At 37.6% G+C, this 21,235-nt stretch overlaps 1 protein-coding gene across 8 annotated transcripts in view; it reads left to right on the top strand.

Moving 5' to 3' along the window:
* Nucleotides 1-21,235, top strand: part of LOC128016417 (adhesion G protein-coupled receptor L3) — a 251,076-nt gene that overhangs the window by 140,876 nt on the left and 88,965 nt on the right. For all 8 annotated transcript variants that reach the window (XM_052600902.1, XM_052600898.1, XM_052600897.1 and 5 more), the window contains exon 5: nt 8,547-9,347. In XM_052600902.1, coding sequence (XP_052456862.1) covers nt 8,547-9,347 — 801 coding nt within the window. The remainder of the gene's footprint in view (nt 1-8,546; nt 9,348-21,235) is intronic.

Raw genomic sequence — 21,235 nt, 5'->3', positions numbered from 1 at the left:
TAATGATATTCATAATCTAATACCCATTTAAAACATCCAGTGAAGCCCAATCAATAACCCGGCCAATGAGCTGTCAGCATTTTAAATGACATCATTACAATAATAGTGCTGCTAACACCATCACACACACACACACACACACTTCTCAAGACGGAATCTATCAGATAATACACACGTGTTATTAAATAGATCTCTTTTGCTTCATGAATCAGATTTTATATTGGAAATCAAGTGCCAGAATTGTTTATAGTGCAAAACGAAACTAAAATCCAATTTATTAATACCACCATGAACTGCACAGACATAAAACTACTCCAAAACATTAATTTGGCAGGCTGAATAGGAAAATTATCTTGAATTTTGATAGTTTCATGCTCCTTGTCCATATTGGCATCTAATGTGACCAGCCACTTCTAAATAGAATTTTATTTTACATCGAAATACATAGAATTTTAGTCTTAACATGCTATCATTAATTAGTTCGGGATTTATTTATTTATTTATTATTATTAACTATTTTAATTTAATTTAAATAACATTTATTTGTAAGAAATGTATACCTGAATTTGCATTAAATGTTAATGCTAAATTAAATTATGTTTTGAACTTTTTCTATTAATCAAAAGAATCCTGAAAAATCTATTTGACAATGATTTAATAATAATAATAATAATATTAATAATAATAATAGTTATTTAGTTGCATTAAATTTTAGAATATATTACAGTAGAAACTGCTATTTTAAATGGTAATAATGCAATGATAATATTTACAGCCTTTGAGATTTAAATAATCTGCAGAAAAGTGATCAGGTGTAAGTGGATCATCATTGAGAAGATCAGCTGATCTGAAGTCAGAGATGAGCATTAAACACATGCTGTATGATCAGTCTCAAAGACAAACTCCCTCGTCCTCCTCCTGGTGTTTTCCTCTCGCACACTTCATCTGGACTGGGTCATATTAAAAACAATAGTTCAGCATATAATGAAACCTCCCACTGTTTACTGCAAACCCTGTGGATTTCTTCTGTGGAACACATTTTGCAGAAGTCACTTTACAGCATTTTTGCACAAGTGCCTAAAACTCTGCACAGTGCTGTAGCATTGCAGGTTTTTTGAAGCGATAGTTCTTCTGGATTGAGTTTGTCTCAGTTTGTTCTGTTTCTTCGTGTTATTCCAGACAGACTGATGATGATCAGATCAGATCTCTGTGTGAAGCACGGTCTGCTGTCAGACTCCTGGTGCAAACAAACATCTCACTGGATTATTACAATTAATGGCAAAAATAATGTCGGGAAATGTAAACTGATATTTACTACTGACACACTACAGCAAAACTTAAAAAAAAAACAGACTTAAAACCATTTTTTCATGGAGAAAATACTAGTGACCTAAGACTTTTGCACAGTTCTGTATATATATATATATATATATATATATATATATATATATTAGGGGTGTAACGGTTCACAAAATTCACGGTTCGGTTCGATACGATACACTGATGTCACGGTTCGGTTCGGTTCGGTTCGATACGTTTTAGATACAGCAAAATGTAAAAACATCTCAACTTTTCAGAATGCCGCAAGCGCACCGCGGGTCATGTGACAAGAACTAACCAATCAGCTTCATCCTTTCCCGTAACAACGTTGAGAGCTCAGCCAAGATGAAGGATCAGCTGATCATAGTTGTATATGGATTGCAATTTTGAAATAAATTTAGTAGCAGAGCTACTGCAAGTGATTTTTAGAGCTGCAAATCCATTTATCCTTCGCTGAAATTTCCGCGTCTCATGGAGAGAGCACGTCATTGTTGCTTAGCAAAGACAGACGCCTCATGAGCGCTTCTGCCCAAGCGCTTTGGAAAGGAGGAGAAAGACGCGCTTAGCGTTTTCCATGCGTTTTTAGGCACGATATGTGAACGGCCCCTAAGGCGCTCGCTCACTCAGCACGCGCTGAAGGCTCGTTGCAAAATGTCTAATGCCTTTAACAGACCAGAAATATAAGATCCTAAAATAACCAACAGGTCTGGTGTTTGGGTTGGATTCCCTGTAAGCTATAGTTTCTAAATGCTGCAGGGATAGTTTGCTGCGTGCATGTTCCTCCTTTTTTTCGTCTTTTCCCAGATAGTACTGACGCATATATCCCAGATATTCCCGCTGGTGTTTTTTTTTTTTTTTTTTTTATTCCCGCTGGTGTACCCTGTCATGTTGCAGATGCGACATACCGTTGTTTTTTTATCCACCACTCTCTTGCCATCACCATTATAGCTTAAAGGGAATCCAAAGTGCACCCAAACACCAGACCTGTTGGTTATTGGAGGATCTTCTCATTTCTAGTCTGTTAAACGCATTGGCTATTTTGCAACGAGCCTTCAGCGCGTACTGAGTGAGCGAGCGCCTGCTGAGTAGCCTAACATAAACATATAAGATGGTGTTTTTTTCTTCTTCGGGAGTGTCAGGGGCGTTGCCTGTTACGTTGTTTGGGTTATTGGGCTACCTTGTTGAACGCATATCATTATATTTCTCTCTCTCTCTTTTTTTTTTTTTTCAAATATAATTAATTACTCCAACGAACCATTCGGTATACATAATGCGTACCGCGTACCGAACCGAAAGCGTCGTACCGAACGGTTCAATACGAATACGCGTATCGTTACACCCCTAATATATATATATATATATATATATATATATATGAATCCAGTAGTTGCAGGCCTAATAGACTCAACCCATTGGTGCAAAATACTCTAGTTTGCTTTCATGATATGGAAAAGAGAAGCATGAACATTCTGTCAAACATCTGCTTTAGTGCTTCTCTGATTAAAGAAAGACAAATGGACTGACATAATAGTGACTAAATCAAGACCAAATGATATTTCTGGCTGAACTATTCTTTGAAAAGCCCTTCTTCACCTCTTTCCTCCATCAGGCCTCGTCTGCCTCCTTCATTAGAGACTCTCTCTGAAGACTGTGTGTGTGTGTGTGTGTGTGTTGTAGCAATGTGATCTTGACTGCAGGGTGTTTGGGGCTTTGCTTTAATCGCCGCTTTAAGACACAGATTGGAGCGTTTGCTGGTTTCTGATGCAGCCGCTCACTGCATACTACTATAATAATGTCATCTGGGTGGACAGTCAGAGAGTCATGTGTGTGTGTGTGTGTGTGTGTGTGTGTGTGTGTGTGAGGCATTAAAACGGTGCTGACGCAGGAGCCAAACGGCCCACTTCATTAACCTTTACCACACCTGTGTAAGCCGTATTATTTCTGTCTTAGAGACGCTCAGACTAACTAATGGAGTCACGGAGCCAGAGGAAGCTTTATTTTTCACAGGACCAAGGAATGAAATGAGTTTCTGCAACTATGTGGACTTTTGGGAATTAAATTCCTTTAGAAGAAACTTTCCAAACTCGCTGGCTTATTTTGTCTAATAATGTGAATATAAATGCAGCACTGGAGAAATCTGACATTAAATCAGTAATTAATCAATGTAATTTCCTCAGACGCATTGATCACATTAAACACGTTATATTATATACTTCTGAATGTTATATTATATAATTATAAATTCTTCTATACTACAGTACTATTGTTGCATAATTTGGCAAAAGAAGAAACTTTAGATAGAGCTTTATCAGAGAATAAATTATTATTATAATACAATAAATTATTAAATATATTCACAAATAATCTTTCACACAATAAATATAAAAAATAATTTGACTGTATTATTTTATGTTATATATTTTAAATAGATTCTCGTTCTTTTATAATTTGTTAAAGAAAAGAGTCTCTTTAGAGACAGCTTTATTAGAGAATAAATACTATAATAATTATTAATTGTTAATAATTACAGTAAATTATTATCATCACACAAATCATTTTCACACAGTAAATGTTGAAATATTTTATTACTGTTCAGTTTATACATTTTACAATATATTACACATATTTTAAATATATTTTCAATATATATTTTAACGAAGTTGACCAAAGTGCTGTTCAGTAAGTTCAACAAGAATATAAAAGCAAATAATAAAATCGACAGTACACATCAAACAAGACAGACCAAAGGGTAACTACAGCGACAGTATCTCAGCACTCATTCCTGATCAAAGGCTAATGAAAAAAAAAAAAAAAAAAGTATTTAACTGATTCTTAAATTCATTCAGATAAAATAATTGTCGCAAAGACAATGGCAAACTGTTCCAAAGCCTTGAGGCAGCTACCGAAAATGCACTGTCACCTCTGAACTTTTTGTCCATTAGATCTTAATTATCTCTTTGACTCTTGAATATGAATAAAATCAGCAATGTATGGGGGGCTATACCATGCAGGGATTTAAAAAACAAAAATGTAAAATGTAAAATTAATTCTATAAAATATTGATAACCAATGGAATGATCTCAAAACTGGAGTGTTCAATGTGTTCATACCCGTCAATAGTCTTGCCGCTGAATTTTGAAACATTTGTACTCTGTCCAAAAAATTTGTTTGAGTACCGTAATAAAGTGAGAAAAAATTAAAACATGAATAAACTTCTCCAAGTCTGTACATGCTAAGAAAGGCTGGATCTTACTAATCATTCTTAATTGGTAGAAGCTAACTTTGACAACTTCACTAATTTGAGAGTTAAATTTTAAAGCACTATCACAGATCACACTCACATTTTTTACTTGATTTTTCCTAAAAGGGCTTAGTGTTCCTAAATTTACTCCTTTAAGAGGGACGACATATAATGATCTCTGTTTTTGATTCATTAAGACTATAAAAGTTACACAGGCCAACAGATGCCCCAAGGCACTGAAAGAATCTGAGTTAAAAGACAAATACAACTGAGTGTCATCAGTGTAAGAATTAAATGGCACACCATATTTATCCAAAATCAATCCTAACGGAAGCATATACAGAGACAATAAAAAAGGTGCTAAAATAGAGCCTTGCGGGACACCACAAGAAATGGGTACCACTGCTGATACAAATTCTCCCATACAGACCGAAAAAACTCCTATTTTGAAAATATTACTTCCACAGATACCCACAGATGTTTCAAGATGAGATATAAGTATTTGATGGTCAATTGTATCAAACGATGCTTTCATATCTAAAAGTAAAACTACAGTAAAATTTCAGAGATCAGTTCGCAAGAAAAATATAATTAAAGACTTTCAGCAGTGCTGCAGAGCTGATACAGTGCTGAGATGTTTTTTTTTTTTTTTTTTACCTGATTGAAACACTTTACAGATCTCATTTGTATCAACAAATGACTGAAGTTGGGTGAGAACGCGCTTCTCCATGATTTTAGCCACGATTGGAAGTTTTGAGATTGGTCTAAAATTAGCTAACACACTTTTGTCAAAATCTGATTTCTTCAAAAGGGGTTGAACCACTTCAATACATTATATGATTTATTTTAAATATATTTTCACATTTGTGTAATTTGGTAAAAAAAAATGAAATAAAAATAATAAATAATAAAAAAATAATAAAAGCAAAAATTAACTTGATAAAGCTTTTATTATAGGGAATAAATTATTTGAATTCTAAATTATGAATTATCTTCCCAAAAATCATTTCACACAATAAATATGAAATATTAATGGTTTATTTTAACATGTTTTCTTTATAAATTACATATTATATAAAATATTTTAAAAACGTTAATTTTCTTGCGTATTTAACAAAATGTTATAATAAATCACACAATAAATAATGAATTGGTTTATTTTACTCTACTCAGTATAAATAAATTATAAATATTATATATTTTAATTATGTTTACACTCTTCTTTCATTATATGTTCAAACAAACAAACAAATAAATACACTTTAGATAAAGCTTTATTAGGGAATACATTATTATAATAATTGTAATAAAATATGAATAACCTTCACACAAATCATCCATGCAGTATATATTGAAATGGGTCATTTTACCCTGTTTAGTTTATTAACATGTATTAGTTATTCACGTTATATTTTTTTATAAAAGATTTTCATAGTTTAGCATTGGAATCAAAGAGTAAAGCAGTGAAATCTGCATAAAAGCCATTTGTAGTAAAAATGAAAGCTGAAAGTAAAACACTTTAACAAGACTGTTTTAGAGTGCTTTTTTATTGTTTTCATAAAATCAACCACTGGAACATGAAAAAGGATGAAACAGGCAGATCTGAAAAAACAAAAAACAAAAACAAAAACACATGTGCTGCTCGCTTACCACCATCTCTGTAGATCACACTGTCTGTGGTATCAACAGATTTGACCCTCACAGGAAATTAATTGGAATGAGTTTATATATTTCTAACCTAATCTGGTAAAGTGTATGGATCGCCGCAGTCGGACTTGGGCTTTAATCAATTTCTCGAGGCGAAAGCCCTGGAAAAAAACACAATCTTTCTGTTCTGATGCTGCGCTGCTGCTTAGAGCGAAGCTGAATGGAGCAAAATATGCTTATTATTAGTTTTGTGCATGCAGACGCAATAAATCATGTTGACACAAATTGACAATATCTTAGCATCGGGATGGAATCTGTTCGGATTGTAATAAATATAAGCTCATTATTATGTCTCCGCGGCCTCTGGCCCCTTTGACCAGCCGTCATTAATAAGCTGCCTCTTATTTATCAAAATTTTAAATGCCAACTTCAAGTCAAAATTTAATCTTTCTGCATGCATTCAATCTATCTCCTCGAGGGAGAGAGTTCAGATCCATCCTCATATAACACACCTGTCTGGAAGCTTCCAGAAACCCTTAAGACCTTGTTTAGCCACTTCAGGTGTGTTTAATTAGGGCTGAGCTCGACTCTTCTGGATAATTCGTGCTCCAGGAGTAAAGTGTGGTGCCCCTGTAGTAGATGCACATGCTTCTGAAGGACTGGCTCCCTCCTAAAGAGAGAGAGAGAAAAAAATGATTTACTCAAAGTCATGTTTTTCCAAACCCTTATGAAATTCTGGCTTCCTATGGGACCCAAAAAAGACATTCTGAAGAAGTTGGAAATTAACAGGGGATTAGGGCAAAAATGCCACCAGAATGAACAAAAATGGTTCAAGATGATGCTCCAGTGCATCAATGAATGCAAAAAAACCTTGTTTATGAAAGTTTGGGACGGTGTAATAAATTATGACAATCTTAACTTTTCCTATATATATATATATATATATATATATATATATATATATATATATATATATATATATATATATATAGACAGTATAGTAATGTGAAGAGAGAAATTCAAAATGAAAGCAGTAAGATTGAAATAAAAGACATCCATAGCAAAGAAAAAAATAAAGGTAAGTTTGAGTTTTTTTTTTCTTTGGAGTATATGTTACAGGAAAATACTGTATCAGTCTTTAAAAAATGTAAATATGTTACTTGCATTTCTTTGAGCCAATTTCTGAGTGAAAATTATTTTAAAGTAAATCCACCAACTAAAAGTAAAAACACCACTTTTTTAAATTAATGTTTTATATTTTTGCAAAATTTGAATCTTTAACTTAAAAAATGTTACTAATAATAATGTACAAATTGAATTAAATTAGCTGCATTACAAGGCTTTTTGTCACCTGACTATAGTGCTTTCTGGATGCACACTAGTCTAGTTTGACTCGTCAGTCAAGCAGCGTCTTCATTTCTAAATGAATGCTTCCTGGCCAGAATGAGCTGAAATAGCATAATACACAGCAGATGTAATGCATTGCATTGTAAGAGCATCCATCATTGTCTAGTGAAAGTGATGTGGCACAATGTTGTTAAACAGAAATACAAGAGAGTTGACGTTGCTTGTATGTTAAAGCATAGTGAATAACATTTAATTCTCCTCCATAATCAGTGTTTATTGCTTTCCTTTTATATACGTGATGGATCATGGAAAGCAGCCCACACTCTAAAAAATGCTGGGTTAAATACAACCCAGCACTGGGTAAAATATGGACAAACCCCACTTTGGGTTGTTTTGACCCATCATTTGGGTTACTATCCAAAAGGTTTGGTTAAACATTTAACTGGATTTGGTTCATAAGAATTAATGAATCGCATTTGTCCGTGTTTCACTCCATCTTGAATCGCGCTCATGGAATGCTCTTGAGAAACAGTGTCTCTTCAGTGACTTGTTACGCTTTTGTCTCAAGCAAGACTGTATGACATACACTTTACATTATTTGACTGATGTTTCAGATATAATACGTACTTTGCATATAGGGAGGATTGGCTCTGTTTGTATTTAACCCAGCATTTTTAGAGCGCAAATGTTTTGACCCAGCATTTGGGTTACTACAAATTGCTGGGTCAAAAGTACACAATTGCTGGGTTTGTTCATATTTTACCCAACGCTGAGTTGTATTTAACCCAGCATTTTTGTGCAAATGTGCAATTTAACCCAGCATTTCTGTGCAAATGTGCAAAAGTGTAAATGTGCGTCTACTCAGCCGTCTAATCATGTCATGTGACAGTGTGCCCACAAGTGAGCCATTATCCGTCCTATCAAATGAAAATTATCATAAAGTTCTTTCAAAATCACGCTCACTTGTCTTTCTCTCTTTGTTTGTCTGTAGTTTTCTTGTGCCCAGGGCTCTTACGTGGCGTTTATCAGAGCGAGCATCTGTTCGAGTCGGACCACCAGTCGGGAGCTTGGTGCAAAGACCCCCTCCAGGCCTCGGATAAGATCTATTACATGCCCTGGACGCCGTATCGCACAGACACCCTCACCGAATACTCCAGCAAAGAGGACTTCATCGCAGGACGACCCACCACGACCTACAAGCTCCCCCATCGGGTGGACGGCACCGGGTTCGTCGTCTACGACGGCGCGCTGTTCTTCAACAAGGAGAGGACCAGGAATATTGTCAAGTTTGATCTGCGCACTCGCATCAAGAGCGGGGAGGCTATCATAGCTAGCGCAAACTACCACGACACTTCGCCGTATCGCTGGGGAGGCAAGTCTGATATCGATCTGGCAGTGGATGAGAACGGTCTTTGGGTGATTTACGCCACGGAGCAAAACAACGGACGGATCGTGATCAGCCAGCTCAACCCGTATACGTTACGTGTGGAGGGAACTTGGGATACGGCCTACGACAAACGCTCTGCTTCCAACGCCTTTATGATATGCGGGATCCTGTACGTGGTCAAGACCGTCTACGAAGATGACGATAGCGAAGCCACTGGGAATAAAATCGACTACATCTACAACACGGAGCTGAGCAAAGACGGCTATCTGGACATCCCCTTCCCCAACTCATACCAGTACATCGCTGCCGTGGATTACAATCCCAGAGACAATCTGCTCTATGTGTGGAATAACTACCACGTGGTCAAGTATACGCTGGATTTCGGAGTCCTGGACAACAGGCTAGGTAAGAGCTGGAGCGTTGGCACAAGCTTTTGAAAACTAGGGTCTTTTTCTCAAAGTGAATTGCAAAAAAAAAAAAAAAAAAAATGTTTCAAAAGGAAAATAGTAAGAAAGACCCTATGAATTCAACTTTGTTCAAGTTTTGTTCAAGCTGTTTAGCTCATGCCTGATCATCAGTTTGCTGGCGTACACTTAAAAGTTAACTTAGAAGCCTTAACAAAACCTTAATTTTTTGATTACTTTTTAATCAAGGAAAAAAAAAATAGAAATGAAGATATGCTTCAATATCATGACTTTCCTCTATTTTTATATTATATTAAAAAGTGTTATTTGTTTTTATTATTATAAGCAACAACAGCAATAATAATCGGAATAATACATTATTATTAATAATAATAATAATAATAATAATAATAATAATAATAATAATAATAACAATAATAATAGTAATAATAATAATAATAATAATAATAATAATAATATATAAACATTTCATGTTCTGATGCACTGTATATAAAGCAATAAAACCGAAATGCATCAGTGAATGAAAGAACACTGCACTCATCAAGTGGTCTTAAAAGAAAACAAAGCCCATTTTTTTAGGAGTATCATTATTTTGAAATAATACATGAACGTTAAGCATATTTCACACCAAACTTCTCATTACTATGTGAATGTCAAAAAAATTAGTAAATAAATAAAATAAAATAACACTTATGTGAAAAAATTATCCTAAATATATAGCACTACATTGTTACTGTGCCTCTTTAATTATTTTAATTAATTTAATTTAAATAAATAAATCCAACATTTATTTGTACTGTATTTAAATAAAAATGTGACTGTTGAAAATGACTGTACATTATGAAATAATTAAATACATATATAAATGTATTTAATTATATGTTTAACGATTTATTTATATATTTCAACATTTATTCAATCATTTAATTTTGAGTAATTTGGCCCTCCATAGAAAAACAAATATATATATATATATATATATATATATATATATATATATATATATATATATATATATATATATATATATATATATATATAATACAAAATACTTCTAAAATACAAAATTCAAATGAACAAATAACCTTTATTTCTTTAATGCAAATGTGATCTTGTATATCTAATACTTTAAGGGTGAAATATGAGATCTTTTAATCAGGCTCACTGTGGCCTTCTTAAAGCTACTAAGAACATTTTAGCGGGTGGAGCTGCTGCTGGGAATGTTGTGGTTGTGAAAATGGAAACTTTGATTTAGTGAACTGAGTTGTTTGGTGTCTGTGGGCAGCACAAGGATCGAATGAGCTTGAAGGTTGTTTGCTTGAGTTAGTGGTCGAACCAGAAACGTTGAAATGCACTCTTTAATTGGAAAAGCATCAAATGAAGTTTGTGGAGGGAAGCTCAAAGCTGCTTACTGAAACTCGAAACATCGTCAACTGACTGGCACTAATTACAGAGCGAATGTTTCTCAAATGTGTTACACTAATTTCACTATTTAATGAAAAGCCTTTTGAAGAAAGAAAACTTTCATAAACATCTTCACTAACACTGTGGGAAAAACGCTGTTACTGTTGCACAGCTCATATTGGTGGTCATCACCAAGTGAAAATAATAACTGAAATTATCTGCAAAAAAAAAAAAAAAAAAAACTTTCTTCCCACCATTTTTTCATGGTCCTATGAGTCCTCAAGATATACTCTTCAGTTTCCACTAAGGGAGTTCAAAATCTAATTGTGAGAATAAGTAGTAGTGATATTTGATATTTGTCTTCTCTTGAAAGCTTGTTTTCATTGACAGACAGATCTGTGTTCAAATCCAAATGATGTCTCCCTGGTGAAAGCAGCGGTTTGGAAGGCATGCATTTAATTACATTTTCCTGGTTGTACTTGATCTGTAAGATGAGGTTTTGGGCACAGTTGAATGGAAGTGTTTTTGACAGAGAGGTAACAGCTGTGTCCACTTCACATTTACACTCTCGGCCTGTCATGAGCCGTCATCACGCCAACTGCTGCTCTTCACCGCTGCTTTCTGACACAAATTGAACATGCTACTTATTTTATTTATTTATTTATCAGGCAGAATATAGTTTATATAGTCTATTGGACAGTGTTCAGCATCCGAATGCGCTCGTATTATAATCTAAACGCATTAGTGTTGCCTTTAGTGTGAACTGTCATCCTCTATGGTCAGTTGTTCTGTGGAGCAATAGTTTGAAGTGAATATCGCACTGTTTACTAATAGCACATCCAGTTTAATGCCACAGAGATTCTTGCACTGCTTTTTCACCCTTGCATAGAGGCTGTTTCTGTTGTGTGTTGTGTTTCTCACTGGAAGGGTGGACATGAGCTGAAGATCTTGAGCTCTTATTAAGTGATAGTGTGATTTGAGACACTACATTTATAGAGTCAGGAAATTACCCACTCAGAGCATTCTCAAATCACACATGCAGAGAGAGCAGTGTGTGTGTGTGTGTGTGTGTGTGTGTGTGTGTGTGTGTGTGTGTGTGTGAGCGAGCGCTCTCCTCTGATTGCACAACACCTGCGGCATGTTTCTCCTGGAATTAACCTTCATCTGAAGGTGACTCTTTTATGTGACTCAGTTCATCACATTCTTTTGTTATTTCAATACCTAGTGAGCATACATACATTATGCATAGAAAAAACCCCAAATGCAAAGCTGCTTTATGAGATGTAAGGATTTTATAAGGTTTAGCCTTGGTGACATAATTAAACAAAATGACACAACCAACAGTGTTGTTTTTCTGGCTATCAGCAAATACCAGTGACCACATCACAGACATACTGCAACAGCAACAGCAAACCTGCGAGTATGATATTCCTGTACAATGACAATAAAGAAGATTAAAAAAATGAGTAACTTACATTTTAGACAAAGTGTTGCAGTGAAAATAGTTCCTTACACAGGTCTCAGGTTTCATTCCTGAGTTTTATTCCTGAATAAATACGTATTTTACGATTCAATGACTCATAAATCATTCCTCTAACTTAAAATAGAAAAACATGATCTCTTATGATTTAAGTAATTAATTTACAGATTTCACTGAGGTTTAATAATGTAAATATTGATAGTTTTCTGTTGACACCTACTGGCATATCAGCGTTTTATATGTATGTGTGTGTGTGTGTGTGCGTGTGCATATATTATTGCAATAATGAAAGCTACAGGCAAAAGAAAAAGAAAGAAAGAAAGACAAATCTGATAAGGAACATTACTGAAAAAAAGGAAACATTTTGGTAATGAGATTTTGTAATGTTTTATACATTCCATCACAATGCAAAACATCTTAATGGTCCTGAAATAGGCTTCTGTTTATTTTCAGGTGAAATATGGCTTGGATAGGATCTCGACTCACCTGTTTAACTCGTATAGCATTGTACGTTTATTTTTAGGTCCTCTATATGTTTTAGGTCTTAGGCAGCATTTGGCTAGAGACTGGTTTTATCACTGCACACAGCTCCATTACTCACTACTGAAAATCCCATGGCTTGTGGGCACAAGTGTGTCACACTTTATCAACCCCCTCCCCGCGTACCCTTTCCAGCTTTAGTTCCTCTGTAGAAGCAGTCGAGAGAGACCAACACTGTGCTTACAACATCTGTCCCCATACCCTGCTCCACTGGCCATGTGTGCGTGTGTGTGTGTGTGTGTGTGTGTGTGTGTGTGTGTGTGTGTGAGTGTGTGTGCGTGTGTGTGCGTTTTCACTCCTGTCTCATGTGTTTTTATGTAACATAAGTTTTAGGGAATCTCTAAAAATAAGCATGATATCGCATAATTATCTTAGAATGTAGAAAAACATCAGTTTAAAATGACATAATCACTCCAGACAAAAAGCTGAATTCAGCACCAGACAACAGAATCTGCATGAATGCTCTGAAACATCAGATTACATGAGACTCATCAGATAACAGAAATCATAGGATGCCATAAAATCAAGGGTCATGAAACCAGTGTCTAATTATGAAATAATCATCAGTTTGGTTACTCTTTATCTTAAAAATACAAAATTGTCAGCCTCATGTGTTTCAAATCTGAAATGTAATGACAACAAAATCTGCATTAATTAACAGAATCAAAGTAGAAGTTTTTTTTTTTTTTTATCAACTCTGAACACACCATCAGGCTGACATTGTATATTTAGGTAAGGGCATTAGATAACAGAATCAGCATGGATACTTTAAAATCAGTTTAAGATAACATGATAATTATAATCTCAAAAGAGATTGTAATCAGCATCAGATTACAGAATCAAATTGAATTGCTCAAATTCAGTATCAGATGATATAATTACCTTGGAATCTCCAAAAATCAGCATTAGACATCAAAAAATATGATAGCACGAACAAAATCAATCTCCAAAATCAGCATCTGATAAAAGGATAACCAAATTGCTTCAAAATCTGCGTCAGATAATAGACCAACCTGGAAATGTCTTTAAATGTCCAAAATCTGCATCAGAGAACAAAGTTATTACTGGGTCATAAAATCAATGCCTGTGTGGCGAGTGGGGCGGGGCCGAGAGGCGTGGGAACGAGGAGTGAGGCCAGGTGTAGTGATTGAAGATGAGCTGCACCTGCGCCCCACCGCCAGTATCGAGTCCCACATAGGAGATGGAAGGATATAAAACTGGAGCGACGACCGTGAAGGACGAGAGAGGACCAGGCCTGGACAATATTTTATGTTTGCTTTTTATTTTGTGCGCACCAGTCGTCCGTGAGGGGCTGGTGCGCTGTTTTGTGTTTATTTTTCAATTATTAAAATGTTTTGATTGTCCGCCGGTTCCCGCCTCCTTCTTCCCGATGTATATGGAGTTTTAATAGCGTTACAGCCTGATTATGACATCATTCAGATTTGAACATCAAATTCATAATGCAAAATCATCAGCCATAACTGGAATATAATCTTCAAAAACTTTATTAAAAAATCTCTGCATAAATCAGCACAAAATCTCCAAAATCAGCATTCGATAACAACAACAACAAATCTGCACCAGTATTTGTGGAACGCAATATGGAATGCAATACGGAACGCAGACGGGAGTATGTGTGAAACATGTGTAAAGTTGTTTGCACCTTGTGCACTGTGGAATTAGTTTACAGCTTTCTCAAGCACTTTGTGATGCATTTTGGAAACAGGAGATGAGCCCCTGGTCTAATGCACCACCTGGCTTGAGAAACCCGTTCTAAAAGACTTACTTTTAGTCATTATTTTATTTGGGTAGCACACATATTCTGAATGCCTTTGGCAGAATTCAAATGAGCTATTTTAAGATTAAGCTATTTTTATCCAAGATTACAGTGAGATGAATCTAGATTAAAAAAAAAATAATCTATGCCCACCACTAATATATATATATATATATATATATATATATATATATATATATATATAATATGAAATTTCTCTTGAAATTTATGTGTATTTTTGTTCCACACTAAAGCGAATTATGCTTTAGTTATGAATTCTCAAAAAAGTGATTGTTATTGAACCCGACCTGTTTTTCTTCAGGCTCCTGTGAAACATAAAGGCTACGTTTTTCATGTTTTTTTTGTTTAGAGTGCAAAATAACGTGTTCATGTTTTGCGTGTAAAAAAAAAACTGTTTTTCACACAATTCACTAATTTGTATACCACAGTTTTTAATGTCATAAAAAGGGGGTGATGACTTCCTTGATCTATAAAGTTCCTCCTTCAGAAATACGTAACGAGTTCTGATTGTGCCAGTGGCTCCTGTGTTGTGATTCAACACCAGTTTAGCACACTCTGCCCTCCTGGAAATGCTAGTTGTGGAGTAGTTTTGAGAAGCAAGTGGGCAGGATTTGTTTTGAAATTCTGGCAATCCTGATCTGAACGCACGTGCTAGAGATGTACTTCTAATCACAGAACGCCTTTACTGACGAGATGCGCATGAAAATCGTGTTCGATTTTTTGCACAGCCCTACCATCTAGTTATCAAAGCTAAACAGCGTTGCCCTTTGTGTAATAAGTTACAGAAACTGAAGCACCCTTCAAATGCAACTCTTCCTCCTTCTCCGTGCGAGTGCAACAAGACCACGCCCCCTTTTTGTGTTTTCCTGTGGGCTGAGGTTAGTCAAAAAATGGTTTTAGTGACGTCATTACTGTAGGAACTAGAGGGATGTAGTCCAAACTGGTCTTTCGTTGTAGGCAAAGTCTGTTAAATAAAATCTCACTTGGCATTGAACTTTGAGCTTTAGAATTTTACAGATATTATTTGTACTCTAACAACAACATTACACACTAACTAAATTGGATGGATAATTCTGTGTGAGATACCGATCTGTATCTTTACCGATCTGTACCTGTTTTGACCTGCTGTGTGGAATATCAGCTCTCTTCCTTACTACTTTTGCATTTGCTGATATTCAGAACATATGAGGAAACGTCAAACGCAGTGATGTTTGGAGCCAGCGGGGGATGCTTGTTGGCGAGCCTCACCGGTGCGCTGAACTCTGCAGGGCCCTTTTAGGCAGACGGTAATTTACCTAATTTGGCCCATATGCGGAGTGGAATATGTTCAACCGTGACCTTAGAGGAGCACTGCCTTTTGCTATGACTACTAGATATATTTTTTCTCTCTCTGGCATTCGGTATAATAAAACACACAGAGTCAAGACCTGCAGACTCCTGCAGTTTCCTCACAGAACAGGCTGCAGAAGTGGAATAATAAAGCTTGCGTCTAAAGGATTTGGGATTCGATCTATTAAATGTTTTTAGATGCATTCATATATCTCCTATTATGTTTAATTTTGACAATGTTGGGTTATCGCTGGTTGTCATGTGGCTGCTAGGGTGTTCTAACAGTTGCTAGGTGAATGCTAAATGGTTGTTAAGATGTTTTTAGTGGTTGCTAAGTGTGGTGCCTAATGTGCTCTGGGTGGTTCCTAGGTGGTGTGCTGTATTGTTGATGGGGTGTTCTGGGTGGTTGTGTGTTATGGCTTCTATGTTATTCCTGGAGCATTCTGTTATTCCTGGAGCATTATTGGTTTCTAGGTGGTTGCAAGGTGATTGTTTGGGTGTTCTGAGTGGTTGCGAGGTGATTGTTTGGGTGTTCTGAGTGGTTGCGAGGTGATTGTTTGGGTGTTCGGAGGGGTTGCGAGGTGATTGTTAGGGTGTTGTGAGTGGTTGCAAGGTTATTGTGAGGGTGCTCTGAGTGGTTGCGAGGCTATTGTGAGGGTGCTCTGAGTGGTTGCGAGGTGATTGTGAGGGTGCTCTGAGTGGTTGCGAGGCTATTGTGAGGGTGTTCGGAGTGGATGAGAGGTGATTGTGAGGGTGCTCTGAGTGGTTGCGAGGTGATTGTTAGGGTGTTGTGAGTGGTTGCAAGGTTATTGTGAGGGTGCTCTGAGTGGTTGCGAGGCTATTGTGAGGGTGCTCTGAGTGGTTGCGAGGTGATTGTGAGGGTGCTCTGAGTGGTTGCGAGGTGATTGTGAGGGTGTTCGGAGTGGTCACAATGTGATTGTTAGGGTGTTCGGAGTGGTTGTGAGGTGATTCTTAGGGTGTTCTGAGTGGTTGTGAGGTTATTGTGAGGGTGCTCAGAGTGGTTGCGAGGTGATTGTGAGGGTGTTCGGAGTGGTTGCAATGTGATTGTGAGGGTGTTCGGAGTGGTTGCGAGGTGATTGTGAGGGTGTTCGGAGTGGTTGCAATGTGATTGTGAGGGTGTTCGGAGGGGTTGTGAGGTGATTCTTAGGGTGTTCTGAGTGGTTGTGAGGTTATTGTGAGGGTGTTCGGAGTGGTTGCGAGGTGATTGTGAGGGTGTTCGGAGTGGTTGCAATGTGATTGTGAGGGTGTTCGGAGGTGTTGTGAGGTGATTCTTAGGGTGTTCTGAGTGGTTGTGAGGTTATTGTGAGGGTGTTCGGAGTGGTTGCGAGGTGATTGTGAGGGTGTTCGTAGAGGGTTTCGAGGTTATTGTTAGGGTGTTCTGAGTGGTTGCGAGGTGATTGTGAGGGTGTTCGAAGTGGATGCAATTTGATTGTGAGGGTGTTCTGAGTGGTTGCGAGGTGATTGTGAGGGTGTTCTGAGTGGTTGCAATGTGATTTCGAGGGTGTTTGGAGGGGTTGCGAGGTGATTGTTAGGGTGTTCTGAGTGGTTGCGAGGTGATTGTGAGGGTGTTCTGAGTGGTTGCGAGGTGATTGTGAGGGTGTTCTGAGTGGTTGCGAGGTGATTGTGGGGGTGTTCGGAGTGGTTGCGAGGTGATTGTGAGGGTGTTCGGAGTGGTTGCAATTTGATTGTGAGGGTGTTCTGAGTGGTTGCGAGGTGATTGTGAGGGTGTTTGGAGGGGTTGCGAGGTGATTGTGAGGGTGTTCTGAGTGGTTGCGAGGTGATTGTGAGGGTGTTCGAAGTGGATGCAATTTGATTGTGAGGGTGTTCTGAGTGGTTGCGAGGTGATTGTGAGGGTGTTCTGAGTGGTTGCAATGTGATTTCGAGGGTGTTTGGAGGGGTTGCGAGGTGATTGTTAGGGTGTTCTGAGTGGTTGCGAGGTGATTGTGAGGGTGTTCTGAGTGGTTGCGAGGTGATTGTGAGGGTGTTCTGAGTGGTTGCGAGGTGATTGTGGGGGTGTTCGGAGTGGTTGCGAGGTGATTGTGGGGGTGTTCGGAGTGGTTGCGAGGTGATTGTGAGGGTGTTCGGAGTGGTTGCAATTTGATTGTGAGGGTGTTCTGAGTGGTTGCGAGGTGATTGTGAGGGTGTTTGGAGGGGTTGCGAGGTGATTGTGAGGGTGTTCTGAGTGGTTGCGAGGTGATTGTGAGGGTGTTCGGAGTGGTTGCAATGTGATTGTGAGGGTGTTCGGAGTGGATGCAATGTGATTGTGAGGGTGTTCAGAGTGGTTGTGAGGTGATTGTGAGGGTGCTCTGAGTGGTTGCGAGGTGATTGTGAGGGTGTTCGGAGTGGTTGCGAGGTGATTGTGAGGGTGTTCTGAGTGGTTGTGAGGTGATTGTGAGGGTGTTCTGAGTGGTTGCGAGGTGATTGTGAGGGTGTTCTGAGTGGTTGCGAGGTGATTGTGGGGGTGTTCGGAGTGGTTGCGAGGTGATTGTGAGGGTGTTCGGAGTGGTTGCAATGTGATTGTGAGGGTGTTCGGAGTGGTTGCGAGGTTATTGTGAGGGTGTTCTGAGTTGTTGCAAGGTTATTGTGAGGGTGTTCTGAGTGGTTGCAATGTGATTGTGAGGGTGTTCGGAGTGGTTGCGAGGTTATTGTGAGGGTGTTCTGAGTTGTTGCAAGGTTATTGTGAGGGTGTTCTGAGTTGTTGCAAGGTTATTGTGAGGGTGTTCGTAGTGGTTGCAATGTGATTGTGAGGGTGTTTGGAGTGGTTGCAATGTGATTGTGAGGGTGTTCGGTAGGGATGCACCGGTTGACCGGCCATAAATCGGAACCAGGCGGTTTTAGCTTAAAATACGCGAACGGTTTTTGGTCTTTTTCCGGCCGATTTTTCCGGAAGTGTGCTCGCGTGCACAGACTACATTGTAATCGTTCGCTATGTCATTTGTGTGGAAGTATTTTGAAATCTGTGCGCAGGACACAGGCAGTCGATCAGTACTGGAAGTGCAGAGCTTCATGTCTGAGGCACAGATAGCAGGAAGCAATCAGCCGTTGGTGTACTGACGCACAAATAAGTGTCCCTTTTTTTTTATTAGAACTTGCATACACGTTTGAAAAGCCAGAAATAAACGCCAGTTCTGCATTAGGATGATTTTTTTTATTTTACCTTAAAATTACATAGACTTTATTTGATTTAAAAATCACCTGCTGTAGCACACTGACAAAAAGTGTTTCATTCATCCAATTAAAACATTTTAGGGTAATGATTCACATCTATATTTTTTTTTGGTTGAGACAATAAGTTATTTATTTTTCATTGGCTCAAGTAAAAATATAGATGTGAATTCATTACCCTATTTTTTTTTTTTTTTTGGGATGAATTAAACTCTTTGCATCTTTGTTTTATTCGCACAAACATTATTTGATTTTAACATTTTGGAAAATGTATTTATATAGCATACTTTTATTTAGTCTCACTGGTAAAGACCCTTTTTTTATTTAAAACCAAATTTAAAAACTAAAATACTGAATGCTGATTAAGAAACATCTTATTTGAATGTGTTTTGGTTATGTTGTTTTGATTATATAAATATGCAGTTGTTGCCTTTATTTTCACATGGTTACAGTTAATCTTTTAATTAAGGCCAGTTCAATGCAGTTTTAACCCAATTCAAAAACAAAAGCTAAATGCTGATGTCTGTACCATCTATGTTTGTATTAAATGTAGTCTACTCACTGTGCAGTTACTGCTGTTATTTTCAGATGGTTACAGTTATTGTTTTCAATAGCCAAAAGCAAGTTTGGCCTATTAAATACCAAATATCTTGTTTATGCACACTTTCCTTCTTTCTTGTTTGTTGCTTAAAAGATAAAAAAAAAATAATAATTGGAAATCGGTATCGGAATCGGCCAGTTTGCTTGTAAAAAATTGGTATCGGAATCGGCAATGAAAAATCATGATCGGTGCATCCCTAGTGTTTGGAGTGGATGCAATGTGTAGTTGCTACTGTGGTGTTTTAGGGTTTCCTAAGATGTTTTGTGTTTCTGCTGATGGGAAGTCGTGGCCTAGTGGTCAGAGAGTTTGACTCCTAACCCTAGGGTTGTGGGTTCGAGTCTCAGGCCGGCAATACCACGACTTAGGTGCCCTTGAGCAAGGCACCAAACCCCCAGCTGCTCCCCGGGCGCCACAGCAGAAATGGCTGCCCACTGTTCCAGGCGTGTGTTCAAAGTTTGTGTGTGTTCACTGCTGTGTGTGTGCAATTTGGATGGGTAAAATGCAGAGCACAAATTCTGAGTATGGGTCACAATACTTGGCTGTATGTCATGTCACTTTCATTAATGTGTGCTGGGTGGTTCCTGGTGACGTTACCGGGGTGTTTTGGGTTTTGGTTAATCTGCTATTTGTGGAGTGTTCTGTTTGATTTCTAGTTGGATGCTGTGGGATTGCTAGGGTGTTCTGCTTGTTTGTCATGTTGTTGCTGGTATTTTATGGTTGGTATGTTATTTCTGGGGTGTTCTGTTTGGTTGCTCGGATGTTCTGAGTGGTTGCTTGGATACTCTGGATGGTTGCTGGTGTGTTATCAGTGGTTGCTATGTGGTTGTTATATTGTTGCTACATGTAAGTGTTGATGCGAGTCTGTTCTTGGTGATTTGTTGATGTTTGCTGTGTTGTTGTTTGTGTGTTATGGTTACTATGCTATTTGTGGTGTTCTGGGTGGTTACTAGGTGATTGGTAGTGTGTTCTGAATGGTTGCTAAGTGATAGCCATGCTGTTGCTTCTCTATTGGTTTTTATGTGGTTTATGTTTAATTATAAGAGTGTTTTGAAGGATTGCAAGGTGGTTGCTGTGTAGTTTTAATAACAGTGTAAATATTGGTATTAAACAACAAACAAACAAAAAATAATGGTGAAAGTGTGAGTGTTTTCCCATGTTAAGAATCTGAGAGTCTAATATTCAACAATTCACTCAAAACCATACATCAAAAACAAGTGTGTGTGTGTGTGTGCATTAGCATCACCAGGCATGATGTGAACAGTAAAACGGACCAAATGTTAATTAAGCATTGCTGTGAGTGAGCAGTGATAGAGATGCTTCATCTTTCTTCCAGACATGAATGAGTCGAGCCAGTTCTCTCTCGCACTGATAAGACACCAGAATAGAGAGACAATTCAAAGTAATGAGCTCTTTCTGACAGCAAGAGAAACTTCTCTTCATTTTCTTTGGTGCTGAGAAGACAAACGAGAGATAATTATGACAAGAAGAGCACTTCAAATTAAGTGTAATAGCACGCTGGCTAAATCGCGG

Source organism: Carassius gibelio, chromosome A7 (assembly GCF_023724105.1).
Source record: "Carassius gibelio isolate Cgi1373 ecotype wild population from Czech Republic chromosome A7, carGib1.2-hapl.c, whole genome shotgun sequence".
Lineage (NCBI taxonomy): Eukaryota > Metazoa > Chordata > Actinopteri > Cypriniformes > Cyprinidae > Carassius > Carassius gibelio.
This window is presented reverse-complemented; position numbering and strand designations above follow the sequence as displayed.